This window comes from Oncorhynchus mykiss, chromosome 22 (assembly GCF_057628025.1).
Source record: "Oncorhynchus mykiss isolate SJ-2025 chromosome 22, ASM5762802v1, whole genome shotgun sequence".
NCBI lineage: Eukaryota > Metazoa > Chordata > Actinopteri > Salmoniformes > Salmonidae > Oncorhynchus > Oncorhynchus mykiss.
In genome coordinates, this window is record NC_143043.1 from 57,317,447 (window position 1) to 57,335,186 (window position 17,740).

The 17,740-nt window shown below is 43.2% G+C and overlaps 1 protein-coding gene across 1 annotated transcript in view; it reads left to right on the forward strand.

Moving 5' to 3' along the window:
• The window catches only part of ehhadh (enoyl-CoA hydratase and 3-hydroxyacyl CoA dehydrogenase), a 34,383-nt gene extending 21,070 nt beyond the window's left edge, over nucleotides 1-13,313 (forward strand). The window contains exons 6-9 of the mRNA XM_036959524.2: nucleotides 1,945-2,286; nucleotides 10,690-10,892; nucleotides 11,314-11,993; nucleotides 12,623-13,313. Of these exons, the coding sequence (XP_036815419.2) occupies nucleotides 1,945-2,286; nucleotides 10,690-10,892; nucleotides 11,314-11,993; nucleotides 12,623-12,989 (1,592 nt within the window). The 3' untranslated portion in view covers nucleotides 12,990-13,313. The remainder of the gene's footprint in view (nucleotides 1-1,944; nucleotides 2,287-10,689; nucleotides 10,893-11,313; nucleotides 11,994-12,622) is intronic.
• The last annotated feature ends 4,427 nt before the right edge of the window (nucleotides 13,314-17,740 follow it).

Sequence of the window (17,740 nt, forward strand, 5' to 3'; positions counted from 1 at the left end):
TGACCCACTAACTGACCCAGAGCCAGAGATGAGTCTGTCCCTTTAAGGCTTGGTAACCATGATGACCCACTGACTACCCCCAGAGCCAGAGATGAGTCTGTCCCTTTAAGGCTTGGTGGCCATGATGACCCACTAACTGGCCCAGAGCCAGAGATGCATCTACCTCAACAGAGCTGCTCTGATCTCATCCCACTACTGTCTCACCATGTCACTGGAGACAGGAAGAGGATTTAAGAGGCTTTTAACCGGGTTTAGATCTGGCCACCCTCTTCTCTTCACTGCTATTGTTCTCTGTTGGAGTGCTACTGAGTGGGAATCAGTAGAGTTTAGGGTGAATGCTCCTCAGTGCTACTGAGTGGGAATCAGTAGAGTTTAGGGTGAATGCTCCTCAGTGCTACTGAGTGGGAATCAGTAGAGTTTAGGGTGAATGCTCCTCAGTGCTACTGAGTGGGAATCAGTAGAGTTTAGGGTGAATGCTCCTCAGTGCTACTGAGTGGGAATCAGTAGAGTTTAGGGTGAATGCTCCTCAGAGCTACTGAGTGGGAATCAGTAGAGTTTTGGGTGAATGCTCCTCAGTGCTACTGAGTGGGAATCAGTAGAGTTTAGGGTGAATGCTCCTCAGTGCTACTGAGTGGGAATCAGTAGAGTTTAGGGTGAATGCTCCTCAGTGCTACTGAGTGGGAATCAGTAGAGTTTAGGGTGAATGCTCCTCAGTGCTACTGAGTGGGAATCAGTAGAGTTTAGGGTGAATGCTCCTCAGTGCTACTGAGTGGGAATCAGTAGAGTTTAGGGTGAATGCTCCTCAGTGCTACTGAGTGGGAATCAGTAGAGTTTAGGGTGAATGCTCCTCAGTGCTACTGAGTGGGAATCAGTAGAGTTTAGGGTGAATGCTCCTCAGAGCTACTGAGTGGGAATCAGTAGAGTTTAGGGTGAATGCTCCTCAGTGCTACTGAGTGGGAATCCGTAGGGTTTAGGGTGAATGCTCCTCAGTGCTACTGAGTGGGAATCAGTAGAGTTTAGGGTGAATGCTCCTCAGTGCTACTGAGTGGGAATCAGTAGAGTTTAGGGTGAATGCTCCTCAGTGCTACTGAGTGGGAATCAGTAGAGTTTAGGGTGAATGCTCCTCAGTGCTACTGAGTGGGAATCAGTAGAGTTTAGGGTGAATGCTCCTCAGTGCTACTGAGTGGGAATCAGTAGAGTTTAGGGTGAATGCTCTTCAGTGCTACTGAGTGGGAACCAGTAGAGTTTAGGGTGAATGCTCCTCAGTGCTACTGAGTGGGAATCAGTAGAGTTTAGGGTGAATGCTCCTCAGTGCTACTGAGTGGGAATCAGTAGAGTTTAGGGTGAATGCTCCTCAGTGCTACTGAGTGGGAATCAGTAGAGTTTAGGGTGAATGCTCTTCAGTGCTACTGAGTGGGAATCAGTAGAGTTTAGGGTGAATGCTCCTCAGTGCTACTGAGTGGGAATCAGTAGAGTTTAGGGTGAATGCTCCTCAGTGCTACTGAGTGGGAATCAGTAGAGTTTAGGGTGAATGCTCTTCAGTGCTACTGAGTGGGAACCAGTAGAGTTTAGGGTGAATGCTCCTCAGTGCTACTGAGTGGGAACCAGTAGAGTTTAGGGTGAATGCTCCTCAGTGCTACTGAGTGGGAACCAGTAGAGTTTAGGGTGAATGCTATATATGGATATCTGAAGCACATTACTTTATCTTTGTTAATGCCTAAAGCTTCAAACTGTATGGTTGAAACTTAGTCAGGGTTTGGAATCTGATCTGTCTGTTTCAGTCCATCTCATCTGTGTGTGTGTGTTTTCAGTCCATCTCATCTGTCTGTGTGTGTTTTCAGTCCATCTCATCTGTCTGTGCGTGTTTTCAGTCCATCTCATCTATGTGTTTTCAGTCCATCTCATCTGTGTGTTTTCAGTCCATCTCATCTGTCTGTGTTTCAGGCCAGCCCCTGGACTCCCGTCGTCTGAGCACCCTGCCCTGCCCCTGCCCCCCAGACGTTGACTCCCTCTTGGACAAAGCCATGGTCAAGGTCCGGCAGCGCTCCCGAGGTGCCCTGGCTCCGGTGGCTTGTGTTCAGGCTCTGATGGCGGCTGCCTCCCTACCTTACACCCAGGGTATGGAGAAGGAGAGGGACCTGCTGACCACCCTGTTCAACAGCGGCCAGGCCCGAGCTCTGCAGTATGCCTTCTTCTCCCAGAGGGTGGTGGGGAAGTGGAGTCTGCCTAGTGGGGCGAGCTGGGACAACAGCGCTGCCAGGACCATCAGCAAAGCTGCTGTTATTGGTGAGAGGGGTAACCTCTATTTCACTGAAGTCTACTCTTAAATCCAGGGTTTCAAGACTTAAGGTTTGTTAATACATGGATGAACGCTTCTCCCTCTCTGTTCTTAGTTTGAAGATGTAATCAGGATACAGGTGTTTTATACAACAGCCTTCTTCTGTGTGTTCTCTTTTCGACTCCCTCCTCATTATTTTGCAATCAATCGCCAGAATTTTCTCCAGCTCCTTAGCTATCATACTCTGCTTCCACCGGGCATTCCACTGATTTCAAACTCAGTCCTCCAGAAAGTTGAAAACATTAGCAACATTTGTGCAGTTCTTCGTGATATCTTTCAAAATATCCGGTTTATAAAGGATTACCTACACATACTGAGCAGCTCATGTTATAGACAGAAGTGTGCTACATGGCAGACCAATCCAAACTCATCTCTCTGCATGTTCAGCCCATCCATTATCTCAGCCAATCATGGCTTGCGGAAAGGTTCCTGTCTTTTTCTGTGGCTAAACCAGCTATGCTCGTAATGGAACACTTTTATTGGTATTTACAGATGGCAGTCAAGTCTGTTATTAAGACACATGAAGGTTCACATGTTCCAGAAGGGTTTTCTGCCAAAAATAGCATTTTGATATAAAACACATTTTTTTACGTTAAAATGCCTCTCCTGTAAAGTAGTGGCATGCGACACATCCTGAAACAAGTCAGTAATGTGTTGTGTTGGAGAGTGGTACTCAGTAATGTGTTGTGTTGGAGAGTGGTACTCAGTAATGTGTTGTGTTGGAGAGTGGGACTCAGTAATGTGTTGTGTTGGAGAGTGGTACTCAGTAATGTGTTGTGTTGGAGAGTGGTACTCAGTAATGTGTTGTGTTGGAGAGTGGGACTCAGTAATGTGTTGTGTTGGAGAGTGGTACTCAGTAATGTGTTGTATTGGAGAGTGGTACTCAGTAATGTGTTGTATTGGAGAGTGGTACTCAGTAATGTGTTGTGTTGGAGAGTGGTACTCAGTAATGTGTTGTGTTGGAGAGTGGTACTCAGTAATGTGTTGTGTTGGAGAATGGTACTCAGTAATGTGTTGTATTGGAGAGTGGTACTCAGTAATGTGTTGTATTGGAGAGTGGTACTCAGTAATGTGTTGTGTTGGAGAGTGGTACTCAGTAATGTGTTGTGTTGGAGAGTGGTACTCAGTAATGTGTTGTATTGGAGAGTGGTACTCAGTAATGTGTTGTGTTGGAGAATGGTACTCAGTAATGTGTTGTGTTGGAGAATGGTACTCAGTAATGTGTTGTGTTGGAGAGTGGTACTCAGTAATGTGTTGTGTTGGAGAGTGGTACTCAGTAATGTGTTGTGTTGGAGAGTGGTACTCAGTAATGTGTTGTGTTGTATTTGCCCCAAACATACCACTTTGTATTCAGGAGAAAAAGTTCATTACTTTGCCACATTGTTTGCAGTATTACTTTGGTGCCTTGTTGCAAACAGGAGGCATGTTTTGGAATATGTTTTATTCTGTACAGGCTTCCTTCTTTTCACTCTGTCATTAGGTTGGTATTGTGGAGTAACTACTATGTTGTTGATCCATCCTCAGTTTCCTCCCATCACAGCCATTAAACTCTGTAACTGTTTTAAAGTCGCCATTGGCCTCAAGGCGAAAATCCTGAGCGGTTTCATTCCTCTCCTTCAACTGAGTTAGGAAGGACGCCTGTGTCTTTGTAGTGACTGGGTGTAGATATACACCATCCGAAATGTAATTAAAGCTGCACCATGCTCAAAGGGATATTCAAGGTCTGCTTTTTATTTGTTATATTTACCCATCTACCAATAGGAGCCCTTCTTTGTGAGTCATTGGAAAACCTCCCTGGTCTTTGTGGTTGAATCTGTGTTTAAAATTCACTACTGGACTGAGGGACCTTCCAGATAATTGTATGTGTGGGGTACAGAGATGAGGGACCTTCCAGATAATTGTATGTGTGGGGGTACAGAGATGAGGGACCTTCCAGATAATTGTATGTGTGGGGTAGAGAGATGAGGGACCTTCCAGATAATTATATGTGTGGGGTACAGAGATGAGGGACCTTCCAGATAATTGTATGTGTGGGGTACAGAGATGAGGGACCTTCGAGATAATTGTATGTGTGGGGGTACAGAGATGAGGGACCTTCCAGATAATTGTATGTGTGGGGTACAGAGATGAGGGACCTTCGAGATAATTGTATGTGTGGGGGTACAGAGATGAGGGACCTTACAGATAATTATATGTGTGGGGTACAGAGATGAGGGACCTTCCAGATAATTGTATGTGTGGGGTCCAGAGATGAGGGACCTTACAGATAATTATATGTGTGGGGTACAGAGATGAGGGACCTTCCAGATAATTATATGTGTGGGGTACAGAGATGAGGGACCTTCCAGATAATTGTATGTGTGGGGTACAGAGATGAGGAACCTTATAGATAATTGTAGGTGTGGGGTACAGAGATGAGGGACCTTATAGATAATGATATGTGTGGGGTACAGAGATGAGGGACCTTCCAGATAATTATATGTGTGGGGGTACAGAGATGAGGGACCTTGCAGATAATTATATGTGTGGGGTACAGAGATGAGGGACCTTCCAGATAATTGTATGTGTGGGGTACAGAGATGAGGAACCTTATAGATAATTGTAGGTGTGGGGTACAGAGATGAGGGACCTTATAGATAATGATATGTGTGGGGTACAGAGATGAGGGACCTTCCAGATAATTATATGTGTGGGGGTACAGAGATGAGGGACCTTCCAGATAATTGTATGTGTGGGGTACAGAGATGAGGGACCTTCCAGATAATTGTATGTGTGGGGTACAGAGATGAGGGACCTTCCAGATAATTGTATGTGTGGGGTCCAGAGATGAGGGACCTTCCAGATAATTGTATGTGTGGGGTACAGAGATGAGGGACCTTCCAGATAATTGTATGTGTGGGGTCCAGAGATGAGGGACCTTCCAGATAATTATATGTGTGGGGTACAGAGATGAGGGACCTTCCAGATAATTATATGTGTTGGGTACAGAGATGAGGGACCTTCCAGATAATTATATGTGTGGGGTACAGAGATGAGGGACCTTCCAGATAATTATATGTGTTGGGTACAGAGATGAGGGACCTTCCAGATAATTGTATGTGTGGGGTACAGAGATGAGGGACCTTCCAGATAATTGTATGTGTTGGGTACAGAGATGAGGGACCTTATAGATAATTGTAGGTGTGGGGTACAGAGATGAGGGACCTTCCAGATAATTGTAGGTGTGGGGTACAGAGATGAGGGACCTTATAGATAATTGTAGGTGTGGGATACAGAGATGAGGGACCTTATAGATAATTGTAGGTGTGGGATACAGAGATGAGGGACCTTCCAGATAATTGTAGGTGTGGGGTACAGAGATGAGGGACCTTATAGATAATTGTAGGTGTGGGATACAGAGATGAGGGACCTTATAGATAATTGTAGGTGTGGGATACAGAGATGAGGGACCTTCCAGATAATTGTAGGTGTGGGGTACAGAGATGAGGGACCTTATAGATAATTGTAGGTGTGGGATACAGAGATGAGGGACCTTCCAGATAATTATATGTGTTGGGTAGAGAGATGAGGGACCTTCCAGATAATTGTATGTGTGGGGTACAGAGATGAGGGACCTTCCAGATAATTGTATGTGTGGGGTACAGAGATGAGGGACCTTCCAGATAATTGTATGTGTTGGGTACAGAGATGAGGGACCTTCCAGATAATTGTATGTGTGGGGTACAGAGATGAGGGACCTTCCAGATAATTATATGTGTGGGGTACAGAGATGAGGGACCTTCCAGATCATTGTATGTGTGGGGGTACAGAGATGAGGGACCTTCCAGATAATTATATGTGTGGGGTACAGAGATGAGGGACCTTCCAGATAATTATATGTGTGGGGTACAGAGATGAGGGACCTTCCAGATAATTATATGTGTGGGGTACAGAGATGAGGGACCTTATAGATAATTGTATGTGTGGGGTACAGAGATGAGGGACCTTCCAGATAATTGTATGTGTACAGAGATGAGGGACCTTATAGATAATTATATGTGTTGTGTACAGAGATGAGGGACCTTCCAGATAATTATATGTGTTGTGTACAGAGATGAGGGACCTTCGAGATAATTATATGTGTTGTGTACAGAGATGAGGGACCTTATAGATAATTGTATGTGTGGGGTACAGAGATGAGGGACCTTATAGATAATTATATGTGTTGTGTACAGAGATGAGGGACCTTCCAGATAATTATATGTGTTGTGTACAGAGATGAGGGACCTTCGAGATAATTATATGTGTTGTGTACAGAGATGAGGGACCTTATAGATAATTATATGTGTTGTGTACAGAGATGAGGGACCTTCGAGATAATTATATGTGTTGTGTACAGAGATGAGGGACCTTATAGATAATTGTATGTGTGGGGTACAGAGATGAGGGACCTTATAGATAATTATATGTGTTGTGTACAGAGATGAGGGACCTTCCAGATAATTATATGTGTTGTGTACAGAGATGAGGGACCTTCGAGATAATTATATGTGTTGTGTACAGAGATGAGGGACCTTACAGATACTTGTATGTGTGGGGTACAGAGATGAGGGACCTTACAGATACTTGTATGTGTGGGGTACAGAGATGAGGGACCTTCCAGATAATTATATGTGTGGGGTACAGAGATGAGGGACCTTCCAGATAATTGTATGTGTACAGAGATGAGGGACCTTATAGATAATTATATGTGTTGTGTACAGAGATGAGGGACCTTCCAGATAATTGTATGTGTACAGAGATGAGGGACCTTATAGATAATTATATGTGTTGTGTACAGAGATGAGGGACCTTCCAGATAATTATATGTGTTGTGTACAGAGATGAGGGACCTTCGAGATAATTATATGTGTTGTGTACAGAGATGAGGGACCTTATAGATAATTGTATGTGTGGGGTACAGAGATGAGGGACCTTATAGATAATTATATGTGTTGTGTACAGAGATGAGGGACCTTCCAGATAATTATATGTGTTGTGTACAGAGATGAGGGACCTTCGAGATAATTATATGTGTTGTGTACAGAGATGAGGGACCTTATAGATAATTATATGTGTTGTGTACAGAGATGAGGGACCTTCGAGATAATTATATGTGTTGTGTACAGAGATGAGGGACCTTATAGATAATTGTATGTGTGGGGTACAGAGATGAGGGACCTTATAGATAATTATATGTGTTGTGTACAGAGATGAGGGACCTTCCAGATAATTATATGTGTTGTGTACAGAGATGAGGGACCTTCGAGATAATTATATGTGTTGTGTACAGAGATGAGGGACCTTACAGATACTTGTATGTGTGGGGTACAGAGATGAGGGACCTTACAGATACTTGTATGTGTGGGGTACAGAGATGAGGGACCTTATAGATAATGATATGTATGGGTACAGAGATGAGGGACCTTATAGATAATTGTATGTGTTGGGTACAGAGATGAGGGACCTTACAGATACTTGTATGTGTGGGGTACAGAGATGAGGGACCTTACAGATACTTGTATGTGTGGGGTACAGAGATGAGGGACCTTATAGATAATGATATGTATGGGTACAGAGATGAGGGACCTTATAGATAATTGTATGTGTTGGGTACAGAGATGAGGGACCTTACAGATACTTGTATGTGTGGGGTACAGAGATGAGGGACCTTACAGATACTTGTATGTGTGGGGTACAGAGATGAGGGACCTTATAGATAATGATATGTATGGGTACAGAGATGAGGGACCTTATAGATAATTGTATGTGTGGGGTACAGAGATGAGGGACCTTATAGATAATGATATGTATGGGTACAGAGATGAGGGACCTTATAGATAATTGTATGTGTGGGGTACAGAGATGAGGGACCTTACAGATACTTGTATGTGTTGTGTACAGAGATGAGGGACCTTACAGATAATTGTATGTGTACAGAGATGAGGGACCTTATAGATAATTATATGTGTTGTGTACAGAGATGAGGGACCTTCCAGATAATTGTATGTGTGGGGTACAGAGATGAGGGACCTTACAGATACTTGTATGTGTGGGGTACAGAGATGAGGGACCTTACAGATACTTGTATGTGTGGGGTACAGAGATGAGGGACCTTATAGATAATGATATGTATGGGTACAGAGATGAGGGACCTTATAGATAATTGTATGTGTGGGGTACAGAGATGAGGGACCTTATAGATAATGATATGTATGGGTACAGAGATGAGGGACCTTATAGATAATTGTATGTGTGGGGTACAGAGATGAGGGACCTTACAGATACTTGTATGTGTTGTGTACAGAGATGAGGGACCTTACAGATAATTGTATGTGTACAGAGATGAGGGACCTTATAGATAATTATATGTGTTGTGTACAGAGATGAGGGACCTTCCAGATAATTGTATGTGTGGGGTACAGAGATGAGGGACCTTACAGATACTTGTATGTGTGGGGTACAGAGATGAGGGACCTTACAGATACTTGTATGTGTGGGGTACAGAGATGAGGGACCTTATAGATAATGATATGTATGGGTACAGAGATGAGGGACCTTATAGATAATTGTATGTGTGGGGTACAGAGATGAGGGACCTTATAGATAATGATATGTATGGGTACAGAGATGAGGGACCTTATAGATAATTGTATGTGTGGGGTACAGAGATGAGGGACCTTACAGATACTTGTATGTGTTGTGTACAGAGATGAGGGACCTTACAGATAATTGTATGTGTGGGGTACAGAGATGAGGGACCTTACAGATAATTGTATGTGTACAGAGATGAGGGACCTTATAGATAATTATATGTGTTGTGTACAGAGATGAGGGACCTTCCAGATAATTGTATGTGTGGGGTACAGAGATGAGGGACCTTACAGATACTTGTATGTGTGGGGTACAGAGATGAGGGACCTTACAGATACTTGTATGTGTGGGGTACAGAGATGAGGGACCTTATAGATAATGATATGTATGGGTACAGAGATGAGGGACCTTATAGATAATTGTATGTGTGGGGTACAGAGATGAGGGACCTTATAGATAATGATATGTATGGGTACAGAGATGAGGGACCTTATAGATAATTGTATGTGTGGGGTACAGAGATGAGGGACCTTACAGATACTTGTATGTGTTGTGTACAGAGATGAGGGACCTTACAGATAATTGTATGTGTGGGGTACAGAGATGAGGGACCTTACAGATAATTGTATGTGTTGTGTACAGAGATGAGGGACCTTACAGATAATTGTATGTGTACAGAGATGAGGGACCTTCCAGATAATTATATGTGTGGGGTACAGAGATGAGGGACCTTACAGATAATTGTATGTGTTGTGTACAGAGATGAGGTACCTTACAGATAATTGTATGTGTACAGAGATGAGGGACCTTCCAGATAATTATATGTGTTGTGTACAGAGATGAGGGACCTTACAGATAATTATATGTGTTGTGTACAGAGATGAGGGACCTTATAGATAATTATATGTGTTGTGTACAGAGATGAGGGACCTTCCAGATAATTATATGTGTTGTGTACAGAGATGAGGGACCTTACAGATAATTATATGTGTTGTGTACAGAGATGAGGGACCTTACAGATAATTATATGTGTTGTGTACAGAGATGAGGGACCTTACAGATAATTATATGTGTTGTGTACAGAGATGAGGGACCTTATAGATAATTATATGTGTGGGGTACAGAGATGAGGGACCTTCCAGATAATTATATGTGTTGTGTACAGAGATGAGGGACCTTACAGATAATTGTATGTGTTGTGTACAGAGATGAGGTACCTTACAGATAATTGTATGTGTACAGAGATGAGGGACCTTATAGATAATTATATGTGTGGGGTACAGAGATGAGGGACCTTACAGATAATTGTATGTGTTGTGTACAGAGATGAGGTACCTTACAGATAATTGTATGTGTACAGAGATGAGGTAATCATTCAGAAATCATGTTAAACACTATTATTACACACACAGTGAGTCCATGACACTCATTATGTGCTCCTGAACTTGCCAAAACAAAGGGGTTGAATACTTACTTATTGACTCAAGACATTTAGGCTTAATTTGTTTGATTTATTTGTAAACATTTCTAAAAACATAATTCCATCTTGACATTATGGGGTATTGTGATGTCATTATGGGGTATTGTGATGTCATTATGGGGTATTGTGTGTCGGACAGTGATGACAAATCTCAATTTAAATCCATTTTAAATTCAGGCAAAATGTGGAAAACCTCCAGGGGCGTGAATACTTTGAAGGCTCTGTAAGTCCTCGTGTCCTTGGTGTTGTTTGTCTCCAGGTCTGGGTACCATGGGGCGTGGCATCGTTGTGGCACTGGCTCTGACGGGCATCTCTGTGGTTGCCGTGGAGACCCAAGAGAAGCAGCTGGCAGAGGCCAGTCAGGCAGTTCCGGCGATGCTGCAGAGAGAGGCGGGGCGACGAAGCTTGGCCACACCCCCAGGGGTTATCTCCTTCAGCTCTAACTTGCAGGACGTTAGTGAGGTACAACTAGTTTTGTTTCTGAATTTTATGATGTATTGTAATTATTGTGTATTATAATTATATTGTGTATTTTAATTATCGTGTATTGCAATTATCGTGTATTGTAATTATATTGTGAATTGTAATTATATTGTGTATTGTAATTATCGTGTATTGTAATTATCATGTATTGTAATTATCATGTATTGTAATTATCATGTATTGTAATTATCATGTATTGTAATTATCGTGTATTATAAATATTGTGTATTATAATTATCATGTATTGTGATTATCGTGTATTGTAATTATATCGTGTATTGTAATTATATTGTGTATTGTAATTATATCGTGTATTATAAGGTACCAAAATAGTGTATTGTGTTATCCTAGATGCATGTACTGTCTGTATATTTTTATATGAACTCAATCAATCATTCAGGTGGAGTTGGTGATCGAGGCGGTGTTTGAGGACATGTCCCTGAAGCTGCAGGTGTTTAGGCATCTGACCTCTGTGTGTAGACCTGGGACCCTGCTCTGCTCCAACACCTCTGGCTTGGACATCGACCAGCTAGCTGCCGTCACCCAGAGCCCTGGCCTGGTGGTGGGGATGCACTTCTTTGCTCCGGCCCACGTCATGAAGCTGCTGGAGGTGGTGTATGGTCCACGGTCATCTCCGGAGGCGGTCGCCACGGCAATGCAGCTGGGCAAGAGGATGGGGAAAGTCAGCGTCGCCGTGGGCAACTGTCCGGGGTTCGTGGGTAACCGGATGTTGAAGCCATACCTGGAACAGGCCAACTTCCTGTTGGAGGAAGGAGCCACGCCCCAGCAGGTGGACGAGGCGCTGGAGGAGTTTGGATTCCCCATGGGCGTGTTCCGGATGTCTGACCTATCAGGGCTGGATGTGGGCTGGAGGATCAGGAAGGAGGCGGGGCTTACAGGGCCAGGGGTGGAGTCAACCAGGACACGCCAGGGCCGACGGTACAGCCCGCTACCTGACCAGGTGTGTGAGGCAGGCCGGCTGGGCCAGAAGACGGGGAGGGGATGGTACCAGTATGACGGGCCTGGAGGCAGGGTGGCGCGGTCCGACCCCTGGGTGCACATCTTCCTGGAGGCTTACAGGTAAATCTGTAATGATTTTAAATCTGTGTAACTGCTGGTGTTAAAAGGGCTTTATAAAATAAATATGACTGACGAATGAATGGATGGCTATATATTTACATGTTAGTCATTTAACAGACGTTAGTCTCTCTGGAGAACAGCATTTATATTTACATGTTAGTCATTTAACAGACGCTGTTCTCCTGAGAGACTAACATTTATATTTACATGTTAGTCATTTAACAGACGCTGTTCTCCTGAGAGACTAACATTTATATTTACATGTTAGTCATTTAACAGACGCTGTTCTCCTGAGAGACTAACATTTATATTTACATGTTAGTCATTTAACAGACGCTGTTCTCCTGAGAGACTAACATTTATATTTACACGTTAGTCATTTAACAGACGCTGTTCTCCTGAGAGACTTACAGGAGCTATTAGGGTTAAGTGCCTTGCTCAAGGGCACATCAACAGAGTTTTCACCTTGTCAGCTCAGGGATTCGAATCAGCGACCTTTCGGGTACTGGCCGAACGGTCTTAATTGCTAGGCTAGCTAGCTGCCGGGTTGGTTGGTATGTATGGGTGGGTGGGTAGATGGATAGATTGTCCGTCAATCAGTCAATTAATCAATCAATCGATTGATACAGGGCGGAGCACGGCCTGGTGGCCCGGAGCATCGCCCCGGAGGAGATCCTAGAACGCTGTCTCTACGCTCTGATCAATGAAGGCTTCAACATCCTGCATGATGCCATGGCCGCCGGGCCGGAAGACATCGACGCCATCTATGTGTTTGGGTACGGCTGGCCCCGGCACCACGGGGGACCCATGTTCCATGCAGGCCAGGTGGGATTGGGCAGGATCCTGGAGAGGCTGCAGCACCACCACCACAACCACCCTGACGTGCCTCATCTGAAGCCCAGTACGCTGCTGCGGAGGCTGGTCGCAGTGGGAAGTCCTCCGGTCCAGAAGTGGAGAGAGTTCATCAACAAAGAAAGAGTCCACAGTCAGCTCTGAGATGCCCCAGTCTCACCTGTCAATGCAACCCTGTGATTTAATAATAAAGTCTCTCATTAGAGATACGTCCAGGGATTTCTAGGGGGATTTCTAGGGGGATTTCTAGGGTGATTTCTAGGGTGATTTCTAGGGGGATTTCTAGGGGGATTTCTAGGGTGATTTCTAGGGGGATTTCTAGGGTGATTTCTAGGGGGATTTATAGGGGGATTTCTAGGGTGATTTATAGGGGGATTTCTAGGGTATCAGTGCCTTCCCCACCATCAGCATGTGTGCCAAGTATCTTAGGAAATGTGATCTACTGTAATAAATACATTTTCTGTAAAACATTTTCTCATGCTTTCAAAATAATACCCACTGACACATTTATGGAGGGTTGGTTTTGTTTTATGTTGGGGTAAGTTGGCTTAATATTTGACTAGATTTAGCTGAACAGAGAACTGGGTATTCTGACAAGTCATACTCACTCATAACTTAATAGTGTTCTCCACATGTCAGTGGGGTTTAGCCTTTGGCTGTTGGCATTTCATTCACCCTCCTGTCAAAATTAATTAACCAGGCATTATTCTGCCTTTACCGGGGTGGAGAGAGGTCCTGATGCAGACTGAATCTGCAACCAGGCCTATATCTCTTAGCCGTGGAGAACCAGCCTGATCGCTGGCTCAATTAAATCAAAACCTGTGTTTGCTCTTTTTCCAATGGTCAAATGAACTCACAGACTGGTCTTAGGCACTGTGTAAAAACCTACAACTACTACCAGGGCGAACCCACCCCCCAACAGGTATGCTTTCACTTTACAGAATTAGAAGTGTGTGGGATGAATATTGTAAATAAAAACATTGCTATGTCTGGTTTGAATGAATCCCAGCCATCACTTCTACTTATGGTTTGTTGCTATTAGGTGTTTTTTTTAGGTAGATTGTTTCAGTGGGTTATGAAAACTAGATGTTAACGGAATTAACATTTATGAATAAATGCAAAACATATGCCATTCCAAATGTAGACATACAGTACATTCAGAAAGTATTCAGACCCCTTGACTTTTCACACATTTTGTAACATCACAGCCTTATTCTAAAATGAATTAAATAAAAAATCTGACATAGCAAAAACAGGTTTTTAGAAATCTTTGCAAATGTATTAATAAAAAAACAAGTATTCAGACCCTTTGCTATGAGACTCTAAATATATTAAATCGATTGGACATGATTTGGATAGACACACACCTGTCTATATAAAGATCCCCCAGTTGACAGTGTATGTCAGAGCAAAAACCAAGCCATGAGGTAGAAGGAATAGTCCAGAGATCCAAGGCAGGATTGTGTCGAGGCACAGATATAGGGAAGGGTACCAAAAAGGTTCTGCAGTATTGAAGGTCCCCAAGAACACAGTGGCCTCCATCGTTCCTAAATGGAACAAGTCTGGAACCATCAAGACTCTTCCTAGAGCTGGCAGCCTGGTCAAACTGAGCAATCGGGGAAGAAGGGCTTTAGTCAGGGAGGTGACCAAGAACCTGATGGTCACTCTGACAGCTCCTTGATGAAAACCTGCTCCAGTGCTCCCAGGACCTCAGAGTGGGATAAAGGACAACAGGACAACGACCCTAAGCACACAGCCAAGACAACGCAGGAAAGTTTTCGGGACAAGTCTCTGAATGTACTTTTTTATTTAACTAGCCAAGTCAGTTAAGAACAAATTCTTATTTACAATGACTGCCTACCAAGCCCTAACCCGGACGACGCTGGGTCAATTGTGCGCCATCCTTGACTGGGCCAGCCAGAGCCCGAACTTGAACTCGATCGAACATCTCTGGAGAGACCTGAAAATAGCTGTGCAGGAGCAAACAGACACTGCTGGTCTGTGGTGTGTAATGAGGAGCAAACAGATACTGCATTTGACACATTTATGACATGAGTTATTCCAGTTACTAATTAACCATTCAGAAAATGACTGTAAAATGTGTTAAATCCCTGTGGGTTGATGAGGAATTGAAAAATGGTTGAGAGAGATGAGGCCAAGTAAGTCTGACTGCACTTCCATTTGGCAAACGTACTGCAAGTTGAGAAATCATGTGACTAAACTGAATAAAAAAGAACTTCACTATGAAACAAAGATACAAAATTGTAAAGAAAGATAGTAAAGAGCTCTGAAGCTTTAATTTAGGGGAAAAAGGCCAACTCTGCTCCATTCATTGAATCAGATGGCTCATTCATCACACAATCAAAAGAGACTAATTGGTATACAGGTAGACCAGAGGGGCCCTGATTGGCTGATGAGTGGCAACACTGATTAGAAGCACCTGCTGCTCATCAGGTGTTCTTAACAAATGCTGTTTTGAACTAAAGAAAAGTGTACCTTCACACTGAAGAAGGCTGTAAAGCCGAAACGTCTGGTTATGCGATCCCTGATGCATTGAAGATAAGATACGATAAGATAACTTAATTAATGGAATAATGAAGTAAGCTTTATGCAACATCTTTTTGTTTGTCACAAAACCCCTGATAACTACTTTTACTTCGTTTTTTCATTGGCACGATTAATAAACTTAGCCAAATTATGAACCTACACATCCATGCATAACTAACCAAATTATGAAAGACAAGTCGTTTTAAATTCCGTAAAGTGAGTTTTATTGTGGAAGAGGGGAAAAAAATGTATGTCTATCGTGAATGACAAGCCACCTGGGTCTGACATCTTGGATGGAGAATTAATGAGGATGATAGAGGACCATATTCCCACTCCTATTTGCCATATTTTCAATTTAACTAGAGAGTGTGTGCCCTCAGGCCTGGAGGAAAGTAAAGTCATTCCACTATCCAAGAATAGTAAAGCCCCCTTCACTGGCTCAAACAGCCGACCAATCAGCCTGTTAGCAACCCTTAGTAAACCTCTGGAAACAATTGTGTTTGACCAATAACAATGTTATTTCACAGTAAACAAATTAACAACACATTTTCAGCACTCTTATAGGGAAGGACGTTACACAAATGACTGTTGAGAGAAATTGATAAAAAGAAATTGGGAGCTGTTTTGTTAGACTTCATTGTGACTTTTGACATTATAGATAAGAATCTGCTTCTGGAAAAATGTGTGTTATGGCTTTACCCCCCCTGCTATAATGTGGATAAAGAGTTACCTGCTATAATGTGGATAAAGAGTTACCTGCTATAATGTCGATAAAGAGTTACCTGCTATAATGTGGATAAAGAGTTACCTGCTATAATGTCGATAAAGAGTTACCTGCTATAATGTGGATAAAGAGTTACCTGCTATAATGTCGATAAAGAGTTACCTGCTATAATGTGGATAAAGAGTTACCTGCTATAATGTGGATAAAGAGTTACCTGCTATAATGTGGTTTGAGAGTTATCCGTGTAACAGGGTGTTCTTTAATGGAAACCTCTCCAACAACACTATCAACAAGGCAGGTCCTAGTTTCTACCTTCTTAACAGCACTATCAACAAGGCAGGTCCTACAGGCCCTAGTTTCTACCTTCTTAACAGCACTATCAACAAGGCAGGTCCTACAGGCCCTAGTTTCTACCTTCTTAACAACACTATCAACAAGGCAGGTCCTACAGGCCCTAGCTTCTACCTTCTTAACAACACTATCAACAAGGCAGGACCTACAGGCCCTAGTTTCTACCTTCTTAACACTATCAACAAGGCAGGTCTTAGTTTCTACCTAATTATTAACAACACTATCAACAAGGCAGGTCCTAATTTCTACCTTCTTAACAACACTATCAACAAGGCAGGTCCTAGTTTCTACCTTCTTAACAGCACTATCAACAAGGCAGGTCCTACAGGCCCTAGTTTCTACCTTCTTAACAGCACTATCAACAAGGCAGGTCCTACAGGCCCTAGTTTCTACCTTCTTAACAACACTATCAACAGGGCAGGTCTTAGTTTCTACCTTCTTATTAACAACACTATCAACAAGGCAGGTCCTAGTTTCTACCTTCTTAACAACACTATCAACAAGGCAGGTCCTAGTTTCTACCTTCTTAACAGCACTATCAACAAGGCAGGTCCTACAGGCCCTAGTTTCTACCTTCTTAACAGCACTATCAACAAGGCAGGTCCTACAGGCCCTAGTTTCTACCTTCTTAACAACACTATCAACAAGGCAGGTCCTAGTTTCTACCTTCTTAACAGCACTATCAACAAGGCAGGTCCTACAGGCCCTAGTTTATACCTTCTTAACAACACTATCAACAAGGCAGGTCCTAGTTTCTACCTTCTTATTAACAACACTATCAACAAGGCAGGTCCTAGTTTCTACCTTCTTAACAGCACTATCAACAAGGCAGGTCCTACAAGCCCTAGTTTCTACCTTCTTAACAGCACTATCAACAAGGCAGGTCCTACAGGCCCTAGTTTCTACCTTCTTAACAGCACTATCAACAAGGCAGGTCCTACAGGCCCTAGTTTCTACCTTCTTAACAGCACTATCAACAAGGCAGGTCCTACAGGCCCTAGTTTCTACCTTCTTAACAACACTATCAACAAGGCAGGTCCTACAGGCCCTAGTTTCTACCTTCTTAACAGCACTATCAACAAGGCAGTTCCTACAGGCCCTAGTTTCTACCTTCTTAACAGCACTATCAACAAGGCAGGTCCTACAGGTCCTAGTTTATACCTTTGTAACAACACTATCAACAAGGCAGGTCCTACAGGCCCTAGTTTCTACCCTAGCAACACTATCAACAAGGCAGGTCCTACAGGCCCTAGTTTCTACCTTCTTAAAGAAA